The sequence below is a fragment of the Octopus sinensis genome, linkage group LG7 (assembly GCF_006345805.1).
Source record: "Octopus sinensis linkage group LG7, ASM634580v1, whole genome shotgun sequence".
Taxonomy (NCBI): Eukaryota; Metazoa; Mollusca; class Cephalopoda; order Octopoda; family Octopodidae; genus Octopus; species Octopus sinensis.
In genome coordinates, this window is record NC_043003.1 from 18,726,928 (window position 1) to 18,744,797 (window position 17,870).

A 17,870-nucleotide genomic window follows, 5' to 3' on the forward strand; every position below is an offset into this window, starting at 1 on the left:
ATATATACACACACACATTATATATATATATATATACACACACATTATATATATATATATATACACACATTATATATATACACACACATTATATATATATATATATATATTATATATATATATATATATATATAGGTACATGCATGGATATAGGCACAGACATGACTGTGTGGTTAAAAAGCTTGTTTGCCAAGCATGTGGTCTTGGGTTCAGTCTTACTACATGACACCTTGAGCATGTGTCTTCTTTTATAGCACTGAGCCAACTAAAGCCTTGCAAGTGGATTTGAAAGACAGAAACTGCAAGGAACCCATTGTGTGTGTGTGTGTGTGTGTGTGTGTGTGTGTTGTGTGTGTGTGTGTGTGTGTGTGTGTGTGTATGTGTGTGTGCATGCACATGCATGTGTCCTTGTCTAGACATCACATGATGGATATAAATGAACATCATCATCATCATACAAGTGAGACTGTTCAATTTCCAGTCTTCTGTGAAAAACATCTACCTACGGGAAAATGTTAACTTGTTTGGAAACAGGTGAGGATTGACAACAGAAAGGACATCCAACCATAGAAAATTTGTCTCAACAAATTTCATTCAATCCAAGCAAACATGGAATAGTCAACGTTACATATTGATGAGGAGAGCTACACTGCCCAATGTGTACTTCCTTCCTAAGAGAATATGGTTACTATTTCTAGATAGACATCACTCCTATGTTTTGTATTAAGAAAGAATCCTTTTAACAAGTCATAAGAAATTTTCTAAATAAATAGCATTCTCAAACTCTTCACATTTCCACATCTATTATCGACGTTAAACAATTTTTTCCCTCCTTTCAGTGAAAATGAAATGTTTTGTCATTTCAAAAGAAAAATATCAGATTTTCAAAATTAATAACTTTACAAAGAATTATTCATTTGAACAAATTGTATCATTCCTAAGGTTGTAAATGTTCTAATCATAAAAGAATTCTTTTCTTTTAATGTACCAATTGTTTTCTTTCTTTCTTTCTTTTTTTGTGTTTTTGGTATATCTTCTAAAAAGTATTTTTTCTAGTATTTTTTTTTAAACAAAAACGTTCAAAAGTGTCTTAATTGCAGCTCTGTCTAATTCATGTCATCATTAAAAAAACACAGGTTAAAAGAATGAAAAGTATTTGAATTAGAGACAGCATAACTATTCTCAGTAGATTTAGTTTCTTTCTGATTAATTTTCAACTACTAAATTTTAAAAGACAGGGAAAAGATTGTGCATGAGGTAGCATGAGCAATAATTTTAAATAAAAACATATAGACAGTAGAGGGAACTCTTTAATTCTAATAGCTTTCTATTTCTGGTGATATAAAATGCACCCTGTCCATGATAGAAAGTAGTTTGCAATAGAGAGGGCATCCATCCATCCCTCTCCACACCTCTCTCTCTCTGTAGAAATTAAAACAATAACAGAGATAGGTAATTTTTTGTGTGTATCAAATGATGAAGCAGCATGATGCTGTGCTAAGACAGACTTGTCCAAACTATAACAGGGGACGGGGGGAGAAGACCAAAGTTAAAACAATGATGATGACTGGATTAGCATTTGACACAAGTTTCATTCTCTTCAACACAATCTAGATATTAATACCAGTATCCGGTGTACCAAATCAATGCTTCTTTTTATTCTTGTTTTCTTTCTCCTGTCTTTCACTGTTACCACTTCAACTAAAACATCATAATTTCCACTTCCATTTCTCCCTTCCTCCCTCTTTCTCTATCTTGCCTGACACTCACCATCATTTCTAGCATCACTATAATCATAAACAACCATAGTTCTCAGTTTTCACTATCAAAAACCCATGGAAATTCCATGAATTTTGCTAGTCATTCATTAAAATAAATAGCTTAGGTTGAGAATATTGGATCCTTATATATATGTGTATATATATATATATATATATAATATATATATATATATGAGCACCTATTAATAATAATACTGTAATTGTTCCACGTATTGTTGTTTTTTTGTTTTCCCGTTTGGATTAAAATTATATATATATATATAATATATATATATATATAATATATATATATATATATATACATACACACACACACACACACACACACTTTTATTCTTTTACTTATTTCAGTCATTTGACTGCAGCCATGCTGAAGAACCATCTTTAGTTGGACAAATCAACCTCGGGACTTGTTCTTTGTAAGTCTTGTATCCATCTACTGGTCTCTTTTGCCGAACAGTTTAGTTACGGGGATGAAAACACACCAACATCAATTGTCAAACAATGGTAGGGGAACAAACACACACACATATATACAACGGGCTTCTTTCAGTTTCTATCTACCAAATCTACTCACAAGGCATTGATCAGCCCATGGCTATAGCAGAAGACACTTGCCCAAGGTGCCACACAGTGGGACTGAACCTGGAACCATGTAGTTGAGAAACAAGCTTCTTACCACACAACCACTCCTGTGCCTATATATATACAGAGTGTGGTAAATAAATTGTTGTCTAAATTACACAAAAATGAAAATAATATTGACATCTCATTTTAATAGATATATTTACCAAAATTACATTTCAAATACTAAAGAGTAAATTTATTCAATAAAATTGCCAATGGCTTCAACCATGGCCTTCAGATGACTTTGGAATCTCCTGCAACTCTTCTGGACAGGCTCCAATTCATCCTTGATGTTACATGGAATTTTGTTGGTCTCTTGCTCAACTGTGCCCCATGCATAATAATCAAGGGGGTTGCATTCTAGGGAGTTAGGTGGCCAGATGTTAACGGTGATGTGGTCGCAGAAATTATCTGAAAGTCATGACTAGGTTCTCCTGCTTGGTGCAGAGTCCTGTTGCCAAGCATAGTGTCTTCTAGCAACCACCCTCTTCACCCAGGGCAGTACTACCTCCTCCAGGCATTAGATGCAGGCCTCTGTGTGGAGTCAGAAGCTGTGTGGAAAGATGAATGGAGGCATAATGTCACCATCCCGAGTGATCATTCCAAACACCATGATGTTGACTGGATGTTTGATTTTTATCACTCTCAGTATGTCCTCAGATTGACACCCAAATACTCTGAAATGTTTGTATAGGAGCTTCCAGTGCAAATGCTGTTTCTAACTGCATGTTGTTTCTAAATTTTTGGCAGAATGAATTATAGTGCTGTTTTTCTCACAGACAGTGCCCAACTGACCCTATTATATCTTGTGGTCGATAAAATCAAAGGCAAACAATGCACATGCATGAAATTAGAAATATAAAATGGCAACAATTTACCCATCACACCCCATATATATAAAATATGGGTATTACTTTTACACTAAAGTTTTGTGAAAGTTATCAAAAATCAACATAATCTACAATGTTCAAAGACTGTCATAGATTAACGACAGAAAGTACCTGTGGGATGAAGTGGTTTCCTCAGACAGTCTTAGGTACAAAGTGATGCAAGGTTAAGATTCACAGAAAGACGTGGTACTGCAGGTACATTTAACATGTAACCAGCATCAACATCCAGGATAAAGCCAGTTGATAAAAACTGATGATGATGAATGATAACAGTGACAACAGACAACAATGTCCTCATTAAATAGAAACTTAAACTTGAAAGTTTACACGATGTTTTGCAGAATGATTACAGGAAAACTAATTTAATATGAGTGGAAAACATATGTACAATGTGTGAAGACAAATATAATTTCCACCACTACCAACCACTACCCTCACTAGTACTAGTTACAGCAGTCTCTACCAAAGACAAAAATCCTTAACATAAAACCTTTCTCATTCCTAGGTAACAGTAACTGTGAGAAGGCTAAGGAGGATTCTGGGTGGTTATTGATACACACAACAAACCTGCAGACATTGTGGCAACTAATAGCTTCCTATTTCAAATCTTCCGTGTTCTATTTTTAAACCCCAATGTACATAAGAGCGAAAGTAAATGATATCATAGGGGTGGGGGTATAGAGGAAAAGCCATCAAAATTTTACATGTGATGTTGTTGGTGAATGCTTCATTGAAACTCCGTGATCAAAGAATGGAAACAGGAAATATGAGATAAAATACAACCGAGTTGTTGTCGTATGAAACATCTAAGAGAATTCAGAACGACTAATATCCTGTAATAAAAATAATAAGTATGTACCCAGCTTCCAAAGATAAAAATTATCACAACTGCTGCCATGCTCCCGTGATTCCCTAATGTTGAAAAGAATATCTATAAACTAATTTGAATATGAAGAGGTTCGAGATAAATTTCTTTCTAAGTAAATATAAAGGAATTATGAAATATTGATATTATATCAACAGCCTTTAATTTTCTTTCATCAATAAGATTCAAGAAAATTATGGAGCAATAAATATTTAAAAATAAAAAAAAAATAAAAGGAAAAAAGATACAGTAAAATATTTAAATACGAAGGTGAAAACAAAAATTCATTTTCCTTTCCATATGCAATGGAGAAATGAGAAAAGCTCAGATATAGGCATGCTGGTAATAAATACCTGCAGCATTTCATCTTTTCCCCCTTTCATAAAACAACCATACTAGCATTTTATAATTGAACCACCTTTTTACTCTCAATGGGGTTAGCCAGTTACTTTCCTATACTTTCTTACCATCAAGCTGACAATAAACAGCTCATTCCCCAGTTTTGCTTTTGTTCTTTTTTGTTGGTTCTTTTATTTTTCTCCTTATTTTATTATTTTTTAAATTTTTTCCCTTCCATCTTTGTTGACTATTTTAACTGAAGCAGAACACATTTCTGATACACAAGCACACAAATTGTGTACTTTTTTAAAAGAAAGAAAAACTCTTTCTTGCAATTACTAATTAGGCACAGGCATGACTATGAGGTTAAGAAGCTTGCTTTGCAACCATGCAGTTCCAAGTTCAGTCCCACTGTGCAGTACCTTGGGTAAATGTCTTCTTTAGCCTCAGGCTGACCAATACCTTGTGAGTGAATGTGGCAAACAGAAATTGTGTTCTTGAGGAAAACACTTTCATCTCACATTGTTCCAATCCACTCAGCTGTAAAGGAGTTCTAGCAAAAGCCAGGAAGTTAACCTTTTAATGACAGGTGCTCCTTTCAGAAGGGAGTGTTGCAACTAGGTTAAGGTTCCAGCCTTATTAGTTCTAGGGCTCCTGATAGACTTTAGCTAAGCTAAGAGATTACAAAAAGAACCAGTTTTGTGAGCCGGTGGACCCTTCTCAACTGGGGTTGTTTGTGGGTTTATCAACAGAATTGTCCCTTAGGTGTTAGTCATGCCCCAATGTAGGCCCTAGATGGCATACAAAGAATTAGCAAATGATAAGGGATGGTTTGTTTTTTTACACCCCTGGCTGACGAAGGAGGCTTTTGAAACACAATTTTAGGAGCATTATATTTGTAATGATCACCATAGGTAAACATCAAAAATTGAAGTGACTGCCATTTCTAGCAAACACCAAGGTCTTTAATTGTGAAATGTTCAGGTGTAAGGTTGGCATGATGCAAATCTGTTCTTTTGATGTTTAGTGATGGTGCCTTTGTGTTGTTCAAGTTGACTAGATTGTTAAAATACAAGCGTGATGTGAAGTGTCTGGATTGTGTGCAGACAAACCCTCAGTGCATAGGCTTAATGAATAATAAAGGGTAGTAGAAATGTATAAACGAAAACAAAATCCTGGCAATTTTTATAACCATGTTTCCTAGTAGCTCTAGTAAATTTTTATGCCTCAAATTATACACATCATTTAAAAATTCATTCAACAAACCATCACTATAAGGGCTATAGAAAAAGGGAAGTTGAAAACAGTTACATTGAACTTTAGTTTCACAAATGAAAATTAAATTTTAAAATTTCCTTTTTTCTTTTTATAAGCTATTAATTTTGACTCCTAGCAACCTAACATGCAAGAGAGCTCTGATGTGTCTCCCTGCCAACCCTCAAATATATTTTCATTTTTATTGCCTACTAAAGGCAGTGAGCCAGCAGGATCATTACAGCTTCAGGGGTGGGATAGGGGTATGCTTTGTGGTATGTATTCTGGATCATATCATTCTGAGTTCAAATCCCACTATGATCAAATGTGTCCGTCAGCCCTCCAGGGTTGATAAATTCAAGCACCTGTCAAGTACGTGGGGATCAATAGTACCAACTAGTCCCATTCCCCTCAAGATTGCTAGCCTTGTACCTAAATCAGAAACCATTATTACTATTGTTTACTAAAAACAACAGAAGCAGTTGAAATATTAAACAAGGTCTGGATGCCGCCTTTTCTAAATGTATACCATACACTTTTAAAATAATCTCCAGCTCATTTGTACTCTATTCGCTAAGGTTAAATAAATCTTGAGTAAACTGTGAAAATAATTAGGAATTTCATGATGGTAATTTCAGTTGAATTCATATTTATGATTTTTGGCATTAAATTAAAATCCAACAACTTAAGACTGCTCGACTGCAAACCAATAGGTCTGGCAAAATAATTTGTGGTTAAGTGACCAAGATAATTTGGTTGTGGGACCTACCTATTGCTCATAATTATGTCAAGAGAAAGGTGATGAAAAAAGACTTGCACAACATTGTCACCTTTAAAAATGAAACAGTTTAACCCTTTCCTGACATCCATTTCTAACTACACTGGTTATGTATTTGAATTAACTTTTAAAATAGGCACAGGTATGGCTGTGTAACTTCGTGGTCTGTGATTCAGTCCCACTGTGCAGCACTTTGGGTTAAGTGTTTTCTATTATAGCCCTGGGTTGACCACTGCTCTCTGAGTGAATTTAGTAGACAGAAACTACTGAAACCTGTTGCATGTATGTGTGTGTGATTTTGTGTTCGTCCCCTTGACAATTCATGTTAGATTGTTCACATTCCCATAACTTAACAGTTCAGCAACAGAACTGATAAAATAAATACCAGGCTGTAAAAGAAAAAGTATCAGTGTTGAACTGTTTGGCTAAACTCTTCACGATGGTGCCCCAGCATAGCTGCAGTCCAATGATTCTAACATGCAAAAAGTAAATAATAAAAAATTTGGGGGGCAGTTAGTAAAATAACTACACTTTTGGATTATTAAATTTAAATTTGAAACTTAAGAAAATACTCCCGTATAAAATGTGGATAGTTTTAATTTAGGAATTCTATGGAATGAGTAGTACAAGAAGTAGTCTCTCAGCCAGATTGATATCAAACAAATAAACTCAGAATATTTATATGTAGCCAAAGAAGGATTAATATCTCACTATTCTGATTCAATATTACCAATGATTGAACAGCTGTTACAGATAAAAAGGAAAATAGTCAATAGATATAAAACATTATCGTAAACTATTGGGATCGTTTCTACGCAAAGCTTCAATAAAATTGTTGTTTCATGTCCATAAACGAGAATTTCAAAGAAAACTAAATAGAATAATGTAGTTAAATTTATTTGAAAATTAGTCATTACTTTGTTTAAAGGAATAGTTAACATCAAATAATTTACATCAAGAGAGACAGGGCAGACAGGAGATAACATTTATTTGAATAATAAATAATGATAATTATCTCTTCAACTACGATTACATCATTTTAGACTGAGGCTGTCATAAAGGTTAGGTCACAATACCCTGAAAACTTTAATATCTTGCGAGCATTAGAAGCAGAATTAATCCTAACTAGCAATAATGAACATAGCTGGAGAAACTTGTAACTGGTGTTCAAAAGAAAATGAACAAGCATAGATACAATGATCATTTACAAAGAAAAATTTCTGCTTTTATTTCCTACACTGTAAGCAAAAGGAAGGCTACGATGCTCTGAAGTGCCAGACATGCTAAGTAGAAAAAGTTAAGCTTTCATTTTGAATTGCTTTGTAGAATTAAATTACAACTTCCTTACATAAAACAATCATGCTATTTATACATTTTTAACTCCTTAGCATTTAAACCAGCCATATCCAGCCAAAATATTCTACCTGTTTTAAGTTCAAACTGGCCGAATCCAGCCTCTCATACCTATCCTACAATGTTATTCTAAGAATAAAACAATCACATCATTGAGATGCTCAAAGCTATGAAATAAAGCATGATCAATTCAAAACAATTTGAATAAATAAGCATCAATTTTGACAGAATAATATGTATACTAAAGGGTTAATCATTGTTGTCGTTCTTATTGTTTATATTTCAACACTTACAAGGTCCAGGTGAAATTCGTTGGGGCAGATTTTATACAGCCAGGTACTTTTCCTGTTGCCAACATTCCACTGTTTCCAAGCAAGGTAATATTGCCCCCAAGTCCTTTGAACATAAACAGTAGAATGACTGGACATATATTTCCAGAACATTGTAGGCAAATGACACTGCTTGTTCAACTGTGGGTTTTGTTTACAAATACAGCACAATTTAAGAACAAGGACATGCGCACACATACAAAAATACATACATACACGCACGCACAAACACACACACAATTTCTTTAAGTTTCTGTCTACCAAACCCACTCACAAGGCTTTGATTAGTTCGGGGCTATAGCAGATGGCACTTGCTCAAAATATCACAGTGGTACTAGACACTATTACATGGCTGGGGAAGCAAACATTTTAACTATGTAACCCTGTACCCTGATGTAATAAAATATTTAACATATTTAAGAAGACTGGAGAAGCACTGAAAAAAGGAATAGAGTAAAGATTGAACTCAATTTAAAAAAACCAAAGTTTTGAAGCCTCCCGCGGCACAAGTTGGTTCTGTTTTAATACCAATAACACAAAAATTCTAACTGACTGCATGAGTATTATCTATCATTGGAGGAATATAGGAGGGAGTGATGTTTAAGAAGGGATGAGATTCATGAGCTTGCAGTGGGGAAACAGCTAGAAAAAGAAGGTTCTTCAGAAGAAAAATCTTTCAAGATGAAAAATTTAGAAATCTGGTTAAAACTAAAGAAAAGGAGACAATAGAAAGTATACATGTAATATTTTGCAGCCTCCCTAATTAGCTCAACTCTAGGATAGTATTGTAATCTTCAGGATAACCAGGACTTGCATGTTTCTACAGATCTTCACCCAAACACACATTATTGCATGTAGCTTCTGTGCTCATCGCTAGCCTATACAGGAGAGAGAGAGAGAGAGAGACAGGAAGGTGGAGCATAGATGTAATATTGTGTAACCTTCCTAATTAACACATGTAACAAACAATGTGGCAGAACATCACTGGAAGATATGAACTTATACCTTATATACTGCCAAGAAACAAAAGATCAAATATTCATTGAAGAAACGGGGCAGCTCATATTGTGCTATCTTGTACTTCCTCTTATCTGGCTTATTGCCACTGAAAACAAATGAGTTTGGCAGGTTTTCCTGCATTTTATGACCAAAAGCAATACAACGTAGTGCTTTGGCTATTTCTTTATCACTGCTACTTAACAGATAACAGATGAACTTCCTCCTTTCTTTTGTGTGTGTGTATGTGAGAGGGAAATTAAAATGTAAAATGGTCGAAAGTATAGCCAAATCTTACTCATAATAAAACAGCATCAAATGCATTAGAAGCCAATATTTTGTTGCTGTTGTTGTTTTTTTTAACCATATAAAAGAAAACAAAGATGATATCTAACAACATAACTTAATTAGACACATTCAAGGCCACAAATTCATAGAAAGAAAAAGAAAATTAATAGGGAAGATGACATCATCCTATGCTTATTAATAAAGTGTAATGCAAATCAAACTTAAGTAATAAAGGGGGGTTGCAGGAAACTTGGTATTCTAATATTAATCTCTAACATGTGGCATATAAAGGACTCAAAAATGCTACAGTAAAATGTAATTCATATGTGGTGTACATGGATGAACAAACATTGCCTAGGTTCTGCCTATTGTGCCAACAGTGTTTGATAAATTAATCCATGAAACATGAGATCATTTAAATGACAAAGCAGAGAATTCATGTAAACCCAAAGTTGGAATATTTTAAAATCATGAAGAGTTTGAAAATAGATCCACTTTTAAACCATTGCTTTCTGCACAAAAATCCAGCAATCATAATCTTGAGGCAATTCATGAAATTTCTCTACTTAAAAAAAAAAATGATGATAGAATTTATAGTAGAGGTCACATCATCATTTAGCATCTGCTTTCCATGCTGACATGGGTGGACAGTTTGACTGAGGACTGGCAAGCCAGGAAGCTGCACCAGCCTCCAGTCTGATCTGGCAAGGTTTCTACAGCTGGATGCCCTTCCTAACACCAACCACTCCAAGAGTGTAGTGGGTGCTTTTTACATGCTACCAGCATGGGGGCCAGTTAGGTGGCACTGGCATCAACCATGCTCAAATGGTGCTTTTTACATGCCACCAGCACAGGAGCCAGTCAGTGGATATAATTAAGCAAGCAATATCAACTTTTCACAATACAGAACTGGAGAAGGTTGACCAAAATGTCTAAGACATGCCACTAACAAAAGGGTTTGCTGTAGAATAAATAAGTACAGATATCTAAGAACAGCTTATTCAAAATCAAAATCAATGAAATTCACAACACCAACAAGGAGGCCTTATTGTTCAAACATGAGATGTATTAATGAGGAAGAGTTTTGAGGAAAGGAAAGTATTTTGCAAATCTTTAGACAGTATCACTACTGAAGTTGATGTCCTAATAAACTTAAAAATTGGCTGACAATAACACATAAAAAAAAAAAAAAATCATTGCCCTATACTACAGATGGCATCCATACTCAAAAAAGCAAGAAAAATGGGTGTTAAAATTGATGAGAGCATGACAACCCAGTAATGTTACTGATGCATTTGTGAAAATTTAGTTGCCAAGAAATGTTTCACCTGTTTTAAATGAAACAGTAAAGCCAGTAAAAAAATATATCAACATTATCAAAGCTAATGTTAAATGTGAGCATCTCTTTAAACAGTTTTGTGAGTGTCAAGATGAAACCCAAAGATGAGGAGCTAGTTAAAGCTATTTTTTCAAATAAAAGGAATTGTGATGGGGCTCTGTGATGAGACAAAAATTAAATACCCACGTTCAGCTGGTTTTGGAAAGACAGGATAATTGTAACCATTCTCACCCTAATGTTTAGTAGGATGTAGTTTGGTGCTTCAAGTGACTTGCTAGAAGAGGGGGATGGGTTTACAATTCAATTAGATATCACAAAATAAGGAGATTTAAGACAGAAGCTAAGCACTTGAAATCAAAACTATTTATAATTAATATCAAGCTGAAGAATCTCACTAGCCTGAGATGATCAAATTTTGAATTTGTTATATTTTTTCACCAAATATCACTTGAAAACCACCAACTTGAAAACAAACAGGGGTTGATGCAACATGCTGCTTCAAGAAGCTTCACTTAATCCATCATAGCATGGAAGAAGTGGGCATAAAATCAACAGAGATGGTCAATGAGGAGAGGAGCTATTATACATGATCGTATGTAAACAAAAACAAAAAAAAACAAAAAAAATTAAAGTTAATCAGTAAGAAAAAAAAACCCTTCAAGGAAAAAATTAATTATGGTGTTTGCGCTGTCCAAGTTGCACAGAGTTTCCCTTCTCACTCTCATTAACAGAAATATTGTAAGTCTATGATTGGCTCCTTGAAAACCAGTTGCCAATGATGTTTTAATTCACAATGAAATATGAAAAATCAATAAATGTCACAAAGTTAAGTTTGTTTACTTTTTGTTCATTTCTTTTTCTTTTTTTATGGTTAATTAATATAGATCAATATATTTCATTTTGTTATAATAAATCTGATTATTAAAGATTTATTTCATAGACATGCTATCCAGCAATTTTTTTTAAAGATAAGCTGAAATTAAAAAAACAACAACAAACTGACAAGTTGCAGAGTACAAATTATGAAAACAAAAGTTTGTTATCAAACTTACTCTAGTGTTATTTCGTTCTGCTTTCAATTCTGATATTTCTTCCTCCCTTTCTAATAGCTGTTCTCGAGCAGCACTCAATTCTTTAGTTATAGTAGCAAATTCCTGAAAATGCAAGAAAGATTCCATCAGTGAATTTCAATTTCCATATTTTTAAAACAATTGAAATGATTATGATTAAAACATTCACAAAAATTATGCATAAGCAAAGAGGAAAACTGTTTTATAGAAAACATTACCACAAAAGAAACAAACATTGACAATATAAGAGGAGAATGTTGATAAACAATACTAAATTATTTCTATAATTTTCTCCTATCTGTTTTAATGAAGCAAAAATAAGAACGAAAAATTATATCAAAACAACCAATAAAAGTTCCATTAGGTTAATTACATCTAATATGATTTTTCAATTAATACAATTAATATATTTATATCAATATAAATATACTGGCAGTAAAAGTGTGCATGCATGCATACACACACACTCTCTCTCTCTCTCTCTCTTATCTATCTATCTATATATATATATACACATATATATATCTATACACACACACATATATATATATATATATATATATCTCCAGCTCGCACAGATGTGCCCTTACCATACACATACCATTAAGTAACATCTTTTAAAACACACAAGAAAATCAGTTTACTTCATGTAAGAAAATTTGGAATGAGCATAGATTCATTTATAAAATGTTGAACATAACAGCTGTTTCTAGAAATATTAGGATGGTAGCAGAATTTAAAAAATATTTTATGAATTTAAAACTGGGAAAAGAGACTCCTTGCCTACTGGTATGAGACAAATACCATTATGTGATGAAGGTTAAACTAACATTATCAAGGGAAGAAATCCTTTTATAGTGCTATTTTACTCTTCATTGACCTACACACAAAAACTGAAGCATTTCACATTTAAATCTATTATGCTGAAGTAGGTATTCGTTTTACAAATGCAGGTATCTCTTATAAGTTGCTTTATCTGCTAGAAATAACTAAATCTTACATAAATCACATAATAGCATCTTTAAAATGGAAAGACATTGGATAAAATAATCCTAGATACACTACGCATGAAAGGAAAATAGAAGGATCATAGCTATAGGTGTACATGATTAGGCTGACATAGGCCTAAACAATATCAGAGCCAACAGATATTTGGACAGCGAAACCAATGAATGCACAAGATAGGATGCTAAGAGACAGAAGGCAGATTTGTGATGCACAAGATAGGATGCTAGGAGATAGAAGCAGATTTGTGATGATCAAGCTAGGATATAAAATGGCTAATATAAAATGAACTTATAGCTAATGACAACCAAGGTACACTAGAAGAAAACAATGAAAGCATTAATCAAGTGAATAAGAGTCCTCACTTTCAATTAAGATTTTGCATTTCACAGGAAGTGCCGGCACGATATTCTAGGACAAGAAACTTAAGCCATCTTACCTAATTTAGTAATTATCATTCGCTCTTAAGCTTTTACATGCTAGAATAATTTGAGCAAAATCTACAGATGCACACATGTTCTCAGAGCAGATGTTCTGAGACAGGAATTTAGCTACTTCATTATCAAGACTTGCTTGTTTGACTGAACCAAATAGAATACACTGCACATGTGCAAACAAGCTTAACCATTTAGTCAGGCGGAAAATTAGAACCATAAAATAATATTACTTTGGTGCTAAAGAAAAGAACATGCAATTTAGGCACAGAAATTTTAATATATGCATTTGAAGATCCTCTGCTGTTGAAATGACATTTCAAAGCTTATGTTCACTCACAGATGCTAACTAAACTAGGTGTTGTACATGGCTATCAATACCACAATATCGTATACTTCATTAGAATCACATAAAACCTTTTACACTAAGCACCGATAAATGAAGTCTTACAACTTAGTATCTTAACTAGCTTTGAAATACATTTACAAAAACAAACAAAATAAAACCAACCCAATATTTACAATTCGCTCGTGATCCATTCAATTTATCAATATCTAGCTTTTAAAGGAAAATAAATATATATTTAGGTGTAATTCTGTTGATAAAATATCAAAGTTGGAAAGAAGACATACATGTATGAACATAAGTTTCACGATCTTTACATTGGATGTTTAAAGACACAGCTCTAAGTCATATGGCTTCATTAACCCCTTTCAGTATATGTTTTAATATCAGATATCTTAGATGCCTTTACTTGTTTTATTCTGCTGATTGGTTATGTAACATATGACAAGAAAAATCAATTCCTTAGTTTGCTCAGGCTCAAAGACATATAACAAACTACTCGTACCAAGAACCAAAGTCTACAGCTAAAAGAAAGCCATGTTAACAAAATCTATTTCCAATACCTATTCCACTCAATCAATAGCTCATCATTTTAAACTAGACTCTGTGTGTGTGTGTGTATGTGTATGTGTAGAAAGAGAGAGGGGGGGATTCACAAAATAAAAAACTGACAAAGACAGGTATATTAGTATAACACTCAGGAAGTGAAAAAGTCTTTAACGTTTCGAGCCTATGCTCTTCCACAGAAAGAAACAAGGAGAGAAAATAAAGAATGTGAAGTGGCTAGCGATATAAATTGCAGAGTACAACTTATATATATATAGACAGACAGACATATAAATTACTGAAGTCAAACCAAATAATGATATTTTGAATGCATTTAATATGTACATTTCAGATAATTACACAAAAGATAAAAAGTGAATTTCATCTCTTCGAAATTTTGCCTTAGAAACGAAATTCCCATTTTATCTTTTGCACAATTATCTGAAACCTGCATATTAAATGCATTGAAAATATTCCTACTTGGTTTAACATCATTATTATATGCATTATATAACAACACCAATACAAACTAACCATCCCTAACTCCATTCATACTGGTACTGTAACTAAGATTTGGAGTGGTGTGTTCTTTTTGATTTGAGTTGGAAATTCTGGTAATATGAATAGTTTCTAAGCATCTGTTTATTGTTCCCTCACCTGTCTCTATCTTTTGTTTTCTGTATATTTGAACCATATCTATAGATATTAACATCTCGTGTATTTATCTCCATTTTCCATTATCCTTATGTTCTCCAAAACACATCTCATTTCTCCTTAGAATTATCACCCACACAAGTGTGATTACTAATTTCTTAGGCACTTATGTGACATTTGACTACATTGTAACTGTTCCTCTGGATCTTTCCTAGTAACCTGAACATATATATATATATATATAAAAATCATCATCGTTTAACGTCCGCTTTCCATGCTAGCACGGGTTGGACGATTTGACTGAGGACTGGCAAACCAGATGGCCACACCAGGCTCCAATCTGATCTGGCAGAGTTTCTACAGCTGGATACCCTTTCTAACACCAAAAACTCCGAGAGTGTAGTTGGTACTTTTACATGCCACCAGCATGAGGGCCAGTCAGGCAGTACTGGCAACGGCCACACTCAAGTGGTGTTTTTTACATGCCACCTGCACAGGAGCCAGTCCAGCGGCACTGGCAACGACCTCGCTCATATATATATATGAATATTTCCTTTTAGTTTTGCAAGTAAAAGAAACAAATCTTATTTTCATTAAAAAAAATATTAATTAGATAACATATATTTCACAGGTATTGCTTGAAATGATTTTCTGAAATTGTTTAACTGTTTCAATTTCACAATGTAAATATATGTCACAGCTGTCAATATCATGAAAACAGTAAAATTCCTAAATTAATCATCAATGTTTCTAAGACTTTCATAGTCTCATCTTCAGGATAAAGTGATATTAGTGACTGTTGCTGCCTCTTTTAAGTAGGCAGGTCTAAGATAATTTGTGTGGACAAAATGATTAGAATTTATATTTTGTTAGATTTAAGTCCATAGTCAAGTGTTGTTTATTTTGGTTTGTGAACATTGCATGTTGCCTATGATCTCCACATACCATAGCATTTTGTTGGCTGTGTTATGAACATTATTTCCATCACAAAACATCTAGTTGTTATCCACTAATGTTTTCCTATGCTGTGTAATAAGTGCATTACAATTGCTCTTTGTAAGTGTATGGTGGTGAGGTGACAGGAGGCTGTCATTACTTGTATGACCAACATTATCAGTTGCTGTTGTGAGGTTTACAGCCGAATTCATAAATCACATTGAGCACTAGCATCTTGTCTGCAATTTAACAAGTTTGTGTTTTATTATTAATAAGATTCAATATTTTTGTAGTATATTATTACCGTGTGTGTGTGTGTGTGTGTCTGTAGGTGGACAAGCAGCATCGAAGCATTTATAAATAAGTTAGACATGTATAATTAAGCAGAAAGATAGTCCATGGTAGTCCTTCTCAAATATATAGATATCCAGAGGTTTAAGGAATAGCAAATATTACCGGCTTCCTTTCTGCATAATTATATATCTATATGCTTATTTGTATAACATATCTATAAATGCCTCTCCACGTTTTTTTTATCTTTACTTTTGTTAGCTCAACCACATTGTTCCAGGTTCAGTCTTGTTACATAGTACCATGGGCAAGTGTCTTCCACCATAGCCTCTAGCCGACCAAAGCTTTGTGGGTGGGTGGATTTGGTAGACAGAAACTGAAAGAAACCTGTCACATACACACATGTTTGTGTCTGTTAGTCACATACCACTGTTTGACAGCTGGTGTTGGTGTGTTTACATCCCTGTAACTTAGCAGTTCAGCAAAAGAGATCCAATAGAGTAAGTACCAGGCTTCCAAAAAAAAAAAAAATTACAGAAACCAGCAAAGAATGAATGGGTGTGTGCATGTGCATTGATTCATGCATCCATTTCTTGCCAGGCATGCATGGATTAATGAACGTATATTATTAAAGCAATGTTTTACATATGCACACACACACACACACATTACACACACACATTACACACACACATTACACACAAGTCAACACGGATGTCAATTAGATAAATTACAGCAGCTCGTCAGTAATGCTGCATTTTGTGGCCATGATCAACAGTTGAGTCCACTTAGATGTAAATAGCTCGAATGTTAAGTTGCAGCGACACTGTGGGATTGCATGCCCAAGAACTCCTGGAAAAAGCTGTCTACAATGGATCGGTCTCACATTAGCTTAAATGCTATGGGAACCAGGAATACGAGCCAGTATCACGTATCCATGTGATTTGGAAAGAGTATGGGATAAGGATGTAACAATACTAATTGTGGCTCTACATAATTTAGTACGTGTAAACAGCTAATTATTGCATGTAGTGTTTAAAGTAACTACTCTATAATGTATGCAATTGATTCCGATGCCGCAACTAACTGCCCAGGAAAAATAGATAAATAAATAAATAACAACAAGAACAGCAACCATCAACTTTTCAGGTTACATAATTTATCAATATAACATGATATGAAGAGATGGTAAATGGCAAAAAGCAAAACAAAAAAAGAGATGTAATAACCTGTATATAAAAAAAATATCACAATCATATCAAGGTTCCCCTCCCCACAAACACAAGAATATAACAATGTCAGAAGCATTAGGCTTTCCTGAAAGGGAATCTAATTGACAATAAGGTCTGGGGATTTTTTGTTTTGTTTTCACATATATATATATATATATATATATATATATATATAAGTAAAGAGTTATATTAGCTTTATATTTAAGTCAAGTATTTATTTTATCAGTCTCGTTTGCTGAACCACCAAATTATGACAGTCATCAACATTGTTTCTTGGAGGGTGGGGGCACAGAAGCACGCGCGCGCACACTCACACACACACACAATATATGGCAACTTCATTCCAATTGCCCAGTAACTAAGTTGTATATAACCCCTAATTTCACATTTAACTACTTAAAAAAGAAAGAAAAATACAATAATCATGTATTATACATGACTGTTCTAACAAGGGAGTAGCTGCAAAGTAGTTTGAGCTGACCTACTAAAAAAAATAGTCAAAGAAGCTTCCACATAT

At 33.8% G+C, this 17,870-nt stretch overlaps 1 protein-coding gene across 8 annotated transcripts in view; it reads right to left on the reverse strand.

The window, feature by feature from the left end:
* Positions 1 to 17,870, reverse strand: part of LOC115214180 (liprin-alpha-1) — a 368,483-nt gene that overhangs the window by 227,300 nt on the left and 123,313 nt on the right. For all 8 annotated transcript variants that reach the window (XR_003881885.2, XM_029783276.2, XM_029783272.2 and 5 more), the window contains exon 2: positions 11,892 to 11,993. Coding sequence is in view for 7 of the 8 variants with exons in the window: in XM_029783276.2 (XP_029639136.1) it covers positions 11,892 to 11,993 (102 nt within the window). In the remaining variant the exon portion in view is untranslated. The remainder of the gene's footprint in view (positions 1 to 11,891; positions 11,994 to 17,870) is intronic.